General features: G+C 42.7%; 1 protein-coding gene across 1 annotated transcript in view; it reads left to right on the top strand.

Moving 5' to 3' along the window:
* LOC133347247 (ALK tyrosine kinase receptor-like) overlaps positions 1-15,210 on the top strand; it is a 186,772-nt gene that overhangs the window by 122,855 nt on the left and 48,707 nt on the right. The window contains exons 6-9 of the mRNA XM_061559357.1: positions 4,064-4,168; positions 9,319-9,414; positions 11,405-11,582; positions 12,967-13,117. Of these exons, the coding sequence (XP_061415341.1) occupies positions 4,064-4,168; positions 9,319-9,414; positions 11,405-11,582; positions 12,967-13,117 (530 nt within the window). The remainder of the gene's footprint in view (positions 1-4,063; positions 4,169-9,318; positions 9,415-11,404; positions 11,583-12,966; positions 13,118-15,210) is intronic.

The following is a 15,210-nucleotide window of genomic DNA, read 5'->3' as shown; positions in this document are numbered from 1 at the left end:
AAAAAGATTGTTTAAAAATATTTTTATGATAGGATATAGTATTGTCATCAGTATGACATAAGTATACCAAGTTTGCAGTCGATACCACATTGGGAAGTGGGTTAAAATAGAGTTACAAGATTGAGGATACGACAACAACAACAACAGACAGAGTGAGTTAAATAAAAGCGTGTAATAATAATGATAAACAATAATAAACACAATTTATAGCACGTACATATTTCACGAGTCGGATGCACTGCCACTCAATACGAATTCCCAAAGGCAATGACAAAAACAATGAATTGAACTGGTCCTGCCCCAACCAATGAGTTTACATTTGCGTTGCATCACTGGCAGAAACATTTCAAAACTGAAACGGTATGCTTTTTTAAATCCTTTATATTAAGTTCGCTTGCTTGCTTACGACCGTGCAAATCTTTCGGTCGTTTTTTAACCCACTTTCCGTGATCCAATCGAGCTGAAATTTTCCACACAGACTCGTTGTGCGTGACAATTAATGTTCGTGAAAATTTTTTGCCAAAATTTTACACTTTTTAGGACAAAAATATTATATTTAATTACCAATTGCTTAATGGTGCAATGCAATCATCTGACCCATAGGTGGCAGCCATCTCAAGCCAGAGGACGAGAGGACTCTAGCCGCCACGCATATAAAGGATTTATAGTGAAAAACTTTTTTTTACGGGTTATACTTGTTTATGTTGTTGTTATAGATTTAACAGAAAACCCAAAATGAACAAACTTTCAAACACCAACTATTTCTCTTATGTATCACACATCCAAACTTTAGTATCTAAACATAGTTTTTGTACATCGAGGTGTACTACTTAAATCGTATATTTAGTGTATTTTTCTTTCAGTCCCTGACCAAAACGGTCAGTCAGCCTTCACTAAATGGGCGGATATTCGATCCGTGATGCTACACTTATTGTCTTACGGCCCTCAGCATTGAAGAAAACCTTCCTCTTCAAATCCAGGCTCAAGACGTATTTCTCTTCTAGTGATCACAACTGTCTCTTCCTATGAAGTGAATTCGATGCACTTCTGCCATAGAAATATTAAACTAAACTAAAATAGCATCGTCTCAACCCCCCCCCCCCCTCTGGCCTACCTCTCTCTCACTGCTCAATAACATTCCCTTCTTTCGTTTTGTGCGCGGTGCTTTTAGCGCCACAGCGCGTGGATTTGTAGCGTTTATTTTCATTTGTTTGCTGGTGACTGTGTATTTCATATCGAAATCGCCTCCAGTTCTGCTGCTGCTGGTGGCAATAAAAGTTGTTTAAAAGTCAAAAAGTCTTCTTCTTCAAACTCTTTACATATCCTGATTTCCCCCCCCCCCCCCCCAATGTTTGAAATCACAACGAAATGCGATTGCATTTAAGAACGTTTCACAAACTCACGTGAAACTGCACTGTGTGGTGCAGCGCCCTCTGTCTGAATCTGCCGCAACAGATTTTGACTGGCAGACTCTTTTTTTAAATGTCACGACTCGGTAATTGTTTTTTTGTGTGTGTGTATATATTGCGCTCGAGCCTAAGCGTCGGGCATTGTTAACCATGTTTACAATGTCACCTTTGCCTTAATAGTGGGGAGGCATGCGGGTCGGCTCGCCCATCACAGCTTCCCTTCCCTGCTTTCTAGTGCCACAGTCGTGGGGGGGGGGGGGGGTGGATGGAGTGGGGCTGGGAGGGGGCAGTAGGGTTTGGCAGCCGTCACCGTTATCAATTCGGTACTACAAAGCACTTAATGTAATTAAATGTGAAGTTCCTGCGTCACGGGATGTGGGTCTGTGTACTTGATGCATTGTACATCACCGGAGGTCAGCACCCCGGGCGGTAATGCTGTCGCGCTGTTCCGCATCTCGCGACGCGTTCGCAAAATGAAAAGGGAAGGACCCCAGCCTCGACGAGTCCTGACGACTCGCTTCTGTGCGCGTTGGCACGAGCGCTTCAGTAAACGAAAACGGCAACAAAAAATGTCATCGTCTCTGCCAAGATGAGCAAACGTGGCTTTGGTCATCATTTCCATTGCCGCCGCCGTGTGTGCTCGGGTCACCGTCGCGTGTCGCAAGGCATGCATGTCTGATGTCTCATTTCGCGTGCTTGGGGAGCTTCTTTGGGAAAGTGAATTCGTCGATATCTTGCTGAACAGCGCGTGGTACAATCCAAATGCACATCAGAGAGCTGATAGATCACAAGCGTGACAACTACACACAGTACAATATCTCCGATGCTACTCAATGCCAAATTTCTGTGGTGGCGGTCAGTGTCTCCATAATTCAGGCACCGTTTGATGATCTTAATATCAAATAATAACAACAAACTTAATTATGCACAGGTGAATTGCTTTTGGCTCCTCCACAGTGATGCTAATTCTGGAAGGTCATTAGGGATACGTTGGCTGAGTGTTGTGGTGCTGTAGCAGAGCACTTCAAAAATGATCACAAGGTTTGGATTAATTGGTCTTACAAAGAACTTGGGTCAACAATAGGAATATAACATTTCCACCACGGGCTAAAGACTGCCCACAGAGATTGGTTCTATGAATGTGATCATTCTAGCATGGACAGAGTCTCATAATCTACACGTAACCAAACAATTAAGTTGGACGAACGGTAATCAAGTGCTGTTGAACATGAGAGGAGGTGTCACGCTGCTGTGAGGGCATTGTACCACCCTACCATTCTCCGTGCTAACAGTTTTATTTAGGTTTTTTTTACCTGTTTATTTTTGTCATCATGTATACAACATCCACGTATTAAAACTATGGCACGTTTTCAGTCCACTGCTGGATGACGGCATCCCATTTCATACACGACGTAAATAGTGAAACAGGAAGTGCATTTATTGTATGTAAGGTGCAAATAAGAAAGACACATTCTGGCCTTTACAATTTTATGAAACAAATTTTGCAAAGGATTCATCAGTGACTTCTCTACCAGATGGGTGCAGACAACACAACCCCTCTCAGGAGGCCTGGTCTGGTGGGTGCTCAGCAATGATATAATTTATCATTGTCGCATGTTGAATTCACAATCCAATTATCCACCTGGTTTTAGATTCGCTTTCTCTCTCCCCTTGGACTCAGACCTTTGGGTACAACTCCAACAGCTGTCTCGCAAACCTGTTCATCTTAATCCTTTACACCTGTCCATCCATTCTCAATATTCTGTCCTGATTTTCGACTGCAATTGCATCCCAAACTTTAAGTTTTATTGAGAGGTTTGTAAAATAAATGGCATCTGCAGTGCATTGTGGGAAGTGCAGCTTAGTTTTGTTTATATGTGACTCACGTTGGCAGGTAGGTAAAATATATTTTGCTACTACACCAACATGTGTAAAGAAAACACATGTTTGTGTAGTAGCTGCGAGTGGTCACTACAATTCACCTTCTATCTTCTTCTTTCGTATGGCATGTAAGCAACAGTTTGTATAGATGTCATAGTTCAATGTTAAGGTCCGTCGAGCAATCCAAGGCGGCAGTAGATGCTGTATGGATTGCAGTGATGCTGCCAGGGTGTGCGTGGATGGCCAACTCGTTGGTGATGTGTTTGATGGTTTGTGCTTTACCACAAGCGCAGTGTGATGCTTCTTTTGATTTTACATTCATGTAACGTGTATGCGTCCGAGCCCCGGTTCAGTGTGGGGTCTACAGCCGTCGTGAGAGAGAGAATCCCGGCACTTCCACGGTCGGGTCCTCAATTATGTTTTTGTTTGCCAAGTTCATAACCGCCCACCCTTTAGACCATCGAGTTCCGGTGTCTTAATTTTCAGCTGCCAGAGCGGAGGCGCTGTAATCTGCTGGGAGAGTAATGCGTCAAATACCTCACTCTGATTAGCTCCGATTGAAACACAAGCCTGCCATGATGTTCCCAATACAATTCAGACTTTCCTAAATTTAGTTGCAAGCCACAAAGTGGCTGTGTGTGTACAGCTTCATCACGAGGCAACACATTGTTCTCACTTCAGAGATGAGCATAACGTATTGTTTTTGTTTGCCTCATGTTGATGTTGTTAAAAGATGGCTCCACGTCTGCTCGCTGTTTACATGTTGCATGCAGGGTCCTGCTCGCTGGAAGAGAGCAGTTGCAGTGCGCCGACTGCCCCGAGTAAAAGCGACGGGACTCGGGAGCAGGAGGTCGCAAAGATGGCTGCACCAGTGAGACGTAAGCGTCTAAGTACGGGTATTACATCACTTATAACCAGCATTGTGGATACCACCAGCAGAAGCATTCATACGGCCGCTGGAATCAACAATGTATTTTAACGTCGAGGTTAAAAACAAGAACAGAAATCATGCTCTAATCATCATAACGGTATAATTTTTTTTCATGCTATCAGGAATATCTACATGATAGAAATATGCAAAGGGATTCTGCTTTGAACAGATAGGAGGAGAATTGGTTTCGAGAAATTGAGAAGAAAATTGCCCAGGAACACTTTGCAGTGAGAACGCGATCCGCACTTTCGCAGTGCTGCCACATTGCATCAGACAGTGCCCTGCCTCCTCGCGACAGAGAGGAGAAGGCGGCGTTACCATAAATGGAAAACATCTCAAGCTAGACCTGCCTAGAAAGGTGTCCCGGCAGGTCTGCAACCAAGTCAAAAGACATGGAAGTTTTAGATTAATATCCCTGCTCACGCATTCTCTTGGCAAATACAGGCACGGCACCACAACACGCATGGGAAGGGAGTCTCACATCATGTGTGTGATCCACCAATCATCACCTCGACATATGATAGCTTTACAAGGCAGACCCCTGATGAATCTTGGTTTGTGATGTAATTTCCTCGTCATTCCACAATGTAATTTTGGCTATGCCCGCTGTAAGGGCATATGGAATGGAAAACTACTCATCTCTCATGCAGATATCAAAATCGAGATGTATTCGGAGCTTTTATTTCGTGCAATTAAGGAAAATGCTTTTCTGCCTATTGTCAGCGGACAAAAAATGTCTAAATGGGAAAAAAATATTGCCATTTCATATTTTCCACCCCCATAATATCCAATATAAATTTCTTTTCTGTGAACACATGAATTAGACCCATAATTTATGAGAAAATTTAATAATCCAGGCAAATGAAGTACAATCACAAAAGGTAGTTCAACAATTGGTGAATGCTATACAAATTATAGCAAAATAAAAACGTATTCTTGCCTTACCATTATGTGCGAGTTCTAAAATACATTTGTTAATATTGCGGGTCATAGGTCCAATTCTGGCTCTGCCACAATTTGGACGACTTAAGAAGCAATGTTTTCAGGGCAGTAACAATATTGCAAATGAATCTGCAATTAAATCATGTATTGCAAAGTTGGTCATCGATTGAGCCACCGTATGAAGGCATAGGGGTTAATCTGGCACAGAGACGCATATGGCCCTTGGTGTGGTAGTTTTATGCAACACTCAAGTGAAAAATTTGCACAATAAAGCAAATAATAAATAAACAAAGGGGGTAAAACAATTTTATTGCTTTCATGGAAATGTTACAAGAGAGTAAATTAATATGGTTTGTATGATCAGATGTTATCATGTTCACATAGGTCATAAACAAGAGTAGCTGATTTTCCTCCAGCCTTGTTCAATATTATCTCTGCATCTTTAACCACCCCACATATGAAACGATTTTCATGTTTTAAGTAACCATTTTATGCTTTTACAGTCACCCTGTAATTTGTACACATTCCTTTGTTGTAAGATAGTAATAACAACAGGAGAATCTTGCAATGGGATAGTTGACCAATTCTATTGAAAGGAATGCCTTGCCTATGAGAGGAAACGTGTGGCAATGAATGAGATCACAGTCTAGGTCTGCGATCATTCGCCTCGCTGCCCATCTGCTTGACCGCCATGTTTCCGGCCACATCACATCTGGGAATTTCACATCTGCGCCAAAAACGCCTGCGGTGCTGTCTCCTTGCTCCGCTGTTCATCTCTGTTTATGTCCCCGAGACAGCGGGTTCCACATTCAACACCATCAACAATTTGTCATTTATACAGCACCGAAACGCCCCCGCTCCTCACAGCGTCACACTCGGCTGGCTGCCTTTGTCACCTTTGTGTTGTTTACAAACCAACACCAGGTACTTACTGATTTAACGCCGAGTCATCCGCTGCACCAACTTCAATGGACGAGGTGTCATTTGTAAGCTATGATACAATAGGACATTTTATGCCAATTCGGTCAAAATTATTCAAGCATCTGACATGTGACCAGATAACCATGTGATCCAATAATTTAGCATACCATTCCCACAGCGTTGTTTCTCCACTCTACCACTTACAACAGAGCTGCATGTTTTTCTTCTGATTTTCATTCCGATGACGTACACGTACGATTCAGCAGTACACACACATCATCGGAACGGAATCGGAAGAAAACATTAAGTAACGTTATCGGTAACGAGGCTCCCACAAGGCTATGTGGGAGGGTGCCGTGACACAATTTGGCGCCAGCTATCATAGAGTGCTGTCGTGTCGCTACAGTTCTCTACGATGAGTACAATGTTTAAAAAAAACAGCTGTATGCCTCTCTCAATAAAATTAACAAGAACCACTCGCGCGCTCCGAGATTCAGCGGTGAACGGGACCCACCCTGCAACTTGCAGACGTCTCGGAACGGGAAAGGGTTAATGGGATTCACTCTGCAGTCGATCCTTAATATGCGGCTAAATTGTATATGTCTAGGTAACTCATTCTGGATATTGTATCAATTTTAATGAATAAGATGCCATTTGAAAGCTTTTTAATATGTAGGTTATGGTTATGAAGTGTACCTTAGAGCCAATAATTTGCCTGATCTGCCCCGTTGCTGGCTGCTCATCAAGCTCATCTTGAGCCCCATTTTTTAATTATAGAATGGAAAGGCGTCATTCTGTTTTTGTGCATCTGTCTATCAACTGTGACGTTTGCTCATGAACCCACATTTAAATGTGCAATTGTGCGAGATGTTGCCTTATTCTATTATTATTACTGTGTATTGTTTTATTGTGTAATTTAAATGAAATAAATTCACGAAATCACAGCGGGGGGGGGGGGGGGGGCAGGGTAAATACAGTTCCGCGATGTGATGTATTACCTTTGAATCTCAATGGGCTACCTCCTAGTATACAATCATCCATACACACAAAAGCGCACAATTGCACATTTAAATATCGCCATCGTGTTTCCTTTCATCTTGGATGATTAGTGACCAAGCGAATGCCACTGACTCAGCTCGTAAAATATAGATGCGGGAACAGAGTAATTTAAACCAGTGACACCCTCCGCCGTTCTGTTATTTACCTATTTAATCAGGTGTGGTTTTTTTTTACAGGCAGGCATTTAAATTAGCCACGTTCATGTGGTTATAAAATATCCACACACTCTCTCCTTAATGCATTGTCAGTGTTTTTTTTAGCTCTCTGTCTTTTGCTGTATGAGGCTTTGTAAACACAATATGCACAATTCACTTAAACACGCTTCCATCCCCCCCCCCCCTGTTTAATATGCAAATGTGTACTTTCTCAAGACTTTGAACAATTACTGCATAAGGGAATGATATTAGCTGTAAAATACCCGCACCACAGCTTGTGCTCATTCCATGAACTGCTCTCCGTGAACAACGTAATTATCCGTTCCCAATTTAGAAGTGTTTTATTTTAATGACGGCTCTGCTCATTTGCCTCGAGGCCCCATCGCCGAGCCTAGATGCTTGCAGCTATGCATTTCACTGGAGATCTCATCTACGTGTAGAGGATGCCACGTGGCTCCCCCATGAACGGTAACCAATGTGCGGTCGCGTGTCAACTCATGGAAATGCGCGTAGCGGCTCGAACGTGTTCAAATATCATGTATGCACACAAGCCAGCAAGGAAGCTAGTCTCCCCTGAAAAATTGGCATGCATCGCAGTTGGCTTTCAAAAATGTGACATGGAAAACGTGAATTAGAGAGAGAACAAAAACAATACGACAAACATATACATTGTAGAAGATAATGGTGTTGTTTAAAGTGTTCCTGTATTTATGATCGTTATGAATTTAGTAAAAAAAACAAATACTTGAATAATATGTGGAATGGTTTGAATTATTATGAATGTTAGCTGCTATTTGAAATTACATCAAATAACCACTGTTGTATTGCTAGATTTGTTTATCATGATTTTTAAAGTGCTTTTACATCAAGGCAAGGGTTACAGTGCCGGACGGTGCATATACTCACTTGTTTTAACATATAACCTGAAGGAAAACAGAACAAATAAATACTAAACCTAATAAGAAAAGAAAACAACAATTGTGGTAAGGAGATACATTTAAAGAACGTTTTGTACTTTGGTATAAAAAAAAAACTTTTTAGTCATCAGTGCCAGCACCCACAGAGGTCTTCATTTAGCCATTACTTTCACATTCCCCTGCAGGGTCACGAATGGTGATGCAGAGAAAAGGCTTTGGGGCACCTTGTACCGGCCCCCAAAAGCCTTATCAGCATCATGTTCCTGACCTGGCAGGATAATTGCGAACAAATCGGTTAAAGAAGACCACTGCGAACGACCAACAATAGAATGCAATGTAAAAAATGCCAAAAATGAAATGGCATCTTGCTGTGCAAGATGTGGAAAAGATGTCGATGTTTAATGTATTTTACGCAGGGATACTCTAAGGAATAATTGGCAAGAAGGTACATGAATAATTAAGCAATGCATTCATGGTTTAGAATCAATAAAGAATACATTCATAAAGAGAGTTTATTCATGGTCCCATTGACTAGCCTTCATCATTATCAAGTGCTTTTGTTCATTTTCATTGAGCTTTTACTTATTCGTATCATGTAGATGGTTTATCCATAGGACGAACACTGCAGACCTTCTACAAATTGGCATGCATTTTATTGGCTCTGGAGATGTAATTGGCAGCAATGTCTCCAGAACAGGATTCGAGCTCCGACGTATAAACTGGGCCCATTCCCGCCAGGGGTTTAGTCGCACCTCCGATTAGCATGAAAGACGTTCCACATACATACATACGGTGTGATTTTGTGGCAGCGCTTCCGGCATGTGTCTGCAGAATGCATGAGCCAGAATTCTGCATGAATATAAATGGACCCCATCCTCCATTGGGGACTAATCTCACCGTACCGATCGAGTCGAAGTGGGATCAGTGCGCACTGAGGCATGGCTGGTGGGGAAAACAGTCCTCAATTAATTTCATATCCAGGAATCGGGCTGACTTTCTGCAAATACTAATGAAGTGGGCCCATTGTTACATCCACGTTTTTTGGGGGGGCGGGGGCGGTGAGGCTTGATAGTTTCCTGTGATTTCTTCCATGCCACCCCAAGCGCAAGCACAGAAGAGTCGTCGATCGGTGGACATGGATTTTCAGGACTCGAAGCTTGATGGCCTCGACTTGGAGCTGGAGCTGAACTCCACTCAGAGTATGGCGAGCACCACTATTCATTTTGCGAACAAAAAGCCACTCAGGAATGGTCGTAAACTAAGTTCTTATTTAATTTTAGTCAATGATGACTTTGAGTGGACAAAAATAACCAAGCTTGATGATGACAATGACTACTTACTAAAAAGACCAACGCTTCACGATGACGGGCGTAATTGACTCGTATGGATGAAGACAGCCTTAGCAATGCACCGAGAGAGATCAAATATGATAATTGGCTATGTATTTTTCACCACATAAGGCCCACTGAGCTATACAGCTCTTTTTCAGAAGCGTCTTGGCCACACATAGCTCAACTAAGTGGCTTATCACATGGAAATGTTTTTCAGTCAAATACTCTAAAATACAGAATATACAAATATTTACTGAATTCACTGATTGGCCAACCTGGTAATGCTAACAACTATAGATTGACTATTGTTTGTCTGCTTTAACTGACGAGACTGAGAAAATTACTAAATGGAATCCACAGACGAACACATGACTAAAATCCCACAGGTTATCGTTGGCTAGACTATGACTAAAAAAGTGTCTGATTATATTAAAACTGGCTAGCACACACTCATCTCCAGAGAGGCGCAGTTGAATTAATATTGTGCATAAATGTGTCGTGCAATTAAACGTACAATGCTTGCTTGACAGCGTTTGCATACATTGCAAATATGATTATTTGTGAAATGTAACACTGTTTTATATATGTATATTAACATTTTCAGATGAGTGAATGTCCTTCTTATCAACTATGAAATGTAATGCACAGGGCATTTTCTTTCACAAAAAGCACACTTGCATAGGTGGCTGAGCTGCAAAGTGGTGGTTGCAAGAGAAACATTCACATCTTATTGATGTAATTTAACACGTTGAATTGTAAACGCCGGTTGTCACAGTGTGACGAGCTCTAACAAGGACCGCATCCAGACAGCACCCGAGCTATGAGCAGATACCCCAGTGAGTCTGTGGCCCCTGAGTTCACAACCCAGACGCGGTTGGATATATTAGAGTGCATTCATTTACCTTTACCACATTAGAATGTTGTGAACTACAACGGATAATTATATCATGGGACCTCCTTTGCCAGTGTCAAAATATAAGAATAGGTTTTCCCCTTTTTTCTGGCAACAAAACAGGTGTTAATATGTTAAAACACCAAACTGAAACCTTTTGAAAGGAATCATGTCTGCATTAACCACAGTTACTTGTGGTGAAAATACAAACAAAAAACGGTATATGCATTGTCTTTGAAACTGATTGGTCCACACCAGAGAGCTTTGTTTAGAGCCTAGTCTCAAACGGTGTTAGACCAGAGGACGCCAAAAAAAAAGGAAAACCTATTCTTATATCTTTGATAATTAGAGTTTTTAAATGACCCCATGTACGGCGTGCCACTTCTGGATAAACGTTTGAACGTAACGGCAAAAAACCTCTAAAGGCCAGACTTTATGAAGCTATATGTTGAGGTGAGCTGGAAAGACTGCCTGAAAGTGAATAGGAAATTAAACCAAAAATTCAGATCGGAAACGCTGTTCGTGCAGTAAATATACCACGCACAGCAAGATGCTGACTGATTCAGTCAATCCACATGCATCGGTCTTACGACGAGGTAAAGCTCTATGGTAATCATGTGTAGGACATTCAAGATGCGCTTATCAACATATAGTGGAGTGTTAGACGCTATTGATGAAAATTACCTGAAAATTACATTTGACGTGTGTATTCCTGCAGTCTGAAAACCAAAAAGAAACCGCATTACGTCGTGTCAACGGTGAGGATGTAGAATTCTGCTTATTTCCCTGTGGGAAGAAACCGGTGTGAGTAACCTGCAAAGGAGCGCATAGGTGCGAGGGAATGTGCAGAGACGAGCCCCTTGTTGGGGCAACCGCGACCACGTGCATTCTGATGCCACTTTCACCACTCGCCCGCCTTTGTTTTTGGTTACCCCCCCCCCCTCACCCCACACCCCCGGTTGTCAGTCAAGGACAACACGCTCCAGTGGATGTTCAAAACATGCGGCGCGAGTGGGCCGCTGGGGCCCACGCAGGTGCAGTGCGACAACGCGTACCGCAACACGAACATAACGGTGGAGGTGCCGCGCTCGGGGTCCTTCCGCGGCGTGCAAATTTGGCGCGTCCCGTTCACCAAACACTATCAGTAGGTCTGCCGCAAACATCTGCAACTTAATTAAAAAAAACACAACGTGGCTCACTGCAACGATGGTTTCTCGATCGGGCGATCAGCTGGGGAGGGGGGGGGGGGTCTCTTGGGTGTTGCCGTAAAAAATTACGTTGAACAGCTCCACTGTTACGGGTCAGAGTACAGCTGAGTGTGTGCCAGCAGATTGGCTTTGATGATGGCACGCTCGCCTACCGAGAGCGCTGGTGGAGCAGCAATCAGCTCTCTAGATGGTGCTCCCAAATGGGCGACTACAAATAACAAGCCTCTGCACTCGAAAGTTTCGTGCATCAAAGCCATGGCCACTTTTGAGTGCCGCAAATGCAAAAAAAAACAGTTGAGAGCCCCTGCACTGCAAGATTGCAGTCGTGGTTTGTTGTTTTATCCTATCGCCTCATCTTTCTCTCTCCATTTGTCTCCCCAACTCTCAGCTCCAGCCACTACTCGCTGCCTCCTTAACATCGCATTCTATAAACCCGCGCTCATTGAATAGTTACACGTTTTCCTCTGCTGCTCTCAGGTCAAGTGAATTTTTTTCCATTAATTTCTGGTGTAGGTATGCCACAGACAAGGTGCCTTTGTGTACAAAGTCAACGCGTCTGAATACAGACAGAAACTGACGAGTAGAAATAATTCTGAAGGTTCCTTATTCACTGTGTTGCTGGCAGGAGGTGGTTATTAAGGCATTTATGTTACACAAGGTGGGGGTATGACCAACACCATAGCCAAGGCTGGATTAAGGTTAATGGGGGGCCTAAGGATAATAGGAGGGAAGGGCCTAAGAATGTATTACACATTGCAAAACACTTTTATGAAGTCATCACATCTATTTCTTTACGTAAAATTACATTTCAATTCAAGGTAAGTCATCATACATACATCTCTCACGACACTAATTTCTTCAAACATTTGTTCACCCCTTGTTTTAGCTGTGGCAAAGTTATGAATAATGTCGTCGTAATTCAAAGACATACAAATCCCCGTGGCCGGGATACCGTTGCTCAGCAGTTACTTCATTATGGAAAGGAGAGCCAACAAAACGTGAGGGCCTAAGGCCGATGGGTTAATCCGGGCCTGACCATACATGGCCCATTTTTATTTCTCAGCGCTGACGTCAATACACCAAGTTACCAATATTACGCGAAGGTAACCTCGGGGGAGCCCAGGAAAGATTGGTATTAAAATGTCCACTTTTGAAATATAGCAAGAAATCGAATCCATGTCACTAAAAGAGTGCATTGCAATAAACACTGTGGCATAGCCAAAATCATTATCTGTAGCTACCTCAATACAGGTACCCACTTTCGCCCACGCAGAAGAGATGATGAGACTCGCTTCAGACCCCGACTTTGTTTAATTGCAGGATTTCGGCGTACGGTGCAGCTGGAGGGAAAGGCGCCAGAAACAACAAACAGCGTGCGCACGGCGTTTACATCTCGGCCAACTTCATCCTGCACAAGGACGAGATCCTCTACATGCTGGTGGGACAGCAGGGAGGCGACGCGTGCCCTTCGGTGAGCAGCTCTTGCACCTCCCCCCAAGACCACCACTGCCAGAGAATTGTGGGAGGCAGTGTAAAACACTGTTTGGCCAAACCTCCAACACTGCAGCCATCATCAGCAGCAGCATCATCATAATCATTATATTAAATAAATGTATTACAGCTACTTAGTCCAAGTCGCTAAACAATAATGGAAAAATTGTATGCTAGATGAATGTGCTTGAAAGAGTGGAGTTATTAAAAGTGGTGGTTTAGCTATGGTGAGAGGAAGGAGGGACAGTTGGACGTGGTTAAGGCATGTTTGGGTTTGGGGTAGTGACAAGGGTTTGGGTAGGCCTGATCATAGCTGGTGGGTCAGGGCAGGGAGTAGCATGCTGTAGGATAGGCCAAGAGAGCAGGGCAGCCTGCCGGGTTCGAATCGCAACCTCTGCAATAAGCAACAAATGTGCTTATGGCCGAGCCATTTGATCGCACTGTGACCTTTGCATGAATACATGTGGCACCTCTGTGTGACGAGCAAACGTGGTTCTTGCTGACTTGTTTTCTACATCTAAATGCACGTTTCCCATGTAAAACTGTTACACAAAGCCATGTATGCATTAAAGAGGCTTGACAAGCCATTCACACACAATTTTTGCTCTGAACACTTAAAAAAAACATATTCCATGAACTCCCATTTGGCCATATTCACCATTAATACTCGAGTGGGCTTTTGATTTACGTCAAAAGCTCTCGGTAATTACCACACATTTTCTAAACACATTTAATGCTACATGCGGGGGCCTTAATCCACTGACCAGTAGCGGGAGCTTAAACAGTCCCTCCAGAAAAACGCAGAGTTTTTTGGTGATTGTTGCGGGCAAAAATCGTTGATTATGCGGCACGTTTTCTTTAAAAATGCGATGGAATATGCGGGATATTTATGCAATTTTATGCGATTAAATTGCGGGAACTTGCAAAAATTGCGGTTTGATGAAAAAGATAAAAAAAAAGTGATTCCCCCAAACACCCTATTCACTAGGCTACTACTTTAATGTAAAGAGTCATTTCTTATTACTTCCTATGATAAGCAAGCATACTACATCACAGAAAGTGCTGGGAATATTTAAGTTCTCATCTTGTTTTATTTCAGACCTTAACAAACAGATGGCTCAAACTTACAAAACATTGAGTCGAACAAGTTCTGTAGCTTTACAAAATGAATATGCTACAACTTCTGTAAAAATGAATAAATAAAATATAAAAAAATAAATGTGTGCTTCCTGTTTTACAGAGGTAGCTATACAAAACAGACATCTTCTGTTAAAATAAGTGTTTTTTTAGTGCACAGTAACGTAAGCAATACAGTAACAGTACAGTCTTACAGTAATGTAAATTTACATACTACTAACAAAAAAGTGCAATCTTACAACTGTAAAGTTGCATAAACTCCTGAATAAAACTAACTACGTAGCCTCTAACACTTCATAACGTTCCCATGGCAACAGGGGAAATGCCTGCGCTTGTGTGAAGTAAACGCAACATTTTTCAACTTTCTGCTAAGATATATGTGACTTTTTGCAACGAAAATGCGGGGATTATGAAATCATGCAAGCCCGCATATTTTGCGCGCGGAAATCTGCAATTTATGCGGCGAAAGTGCGGCGTATTTGAAAAAACGCGCCCCCCGCATAAATATGCGGACTTTGGCTGATTTTGCGTGGAATCTTGCGATCGCATAATCGCGTTTTTCTGGAGGGGCTGCTTAAAGCTCTCAACACATGCCACCTTAAAGGCAAAGCATTTCTCAATTAGAGCTGGGTTGTCACGCAGCAGCAGCATAAATGACTGTCCCGATTTTAACGCCCACTCCGTCCAATCCACCTCTCTTGAATTGTGTACACATTGCCTTGACATCCTGCTACATTTGATAACTTAAGGCTTCAGAACATTAAACTACATTTCCACTCAGAAGCATGTTAAGCTGAAATAACAGCATTGTACGTTGGTTGCAGAGCGCAATGGCTGCAGAAGCCCAGAGTGTGGGTTGCGGAGTTGAGGGCAATAGACTTGGTGGGGGGGTTCCCAATATATACGTCACCGCGATATACCATAACATGTAGGCGT

This window comes from Lethenteron reissneri, chromosome 25 (assembly GCF_015708825.2).
Source record: "Lethenteron reissneri isolate LAM-NWPU_2019-01 chromosome 25, ASM1570882v1, whole genome shotgun sequence".
Lineage (NCBI taxonomy): Eukaryota > Metazoa > Chordata > Hyperoartia > Petromyzontiformes > Petromyzontidae > Lethenteron > Lethenteron reissneri.
Note: the sequence above shows the minus strand (reverse complement) of the source record. Positions and strands in the feature narration are given on the sequence as shown.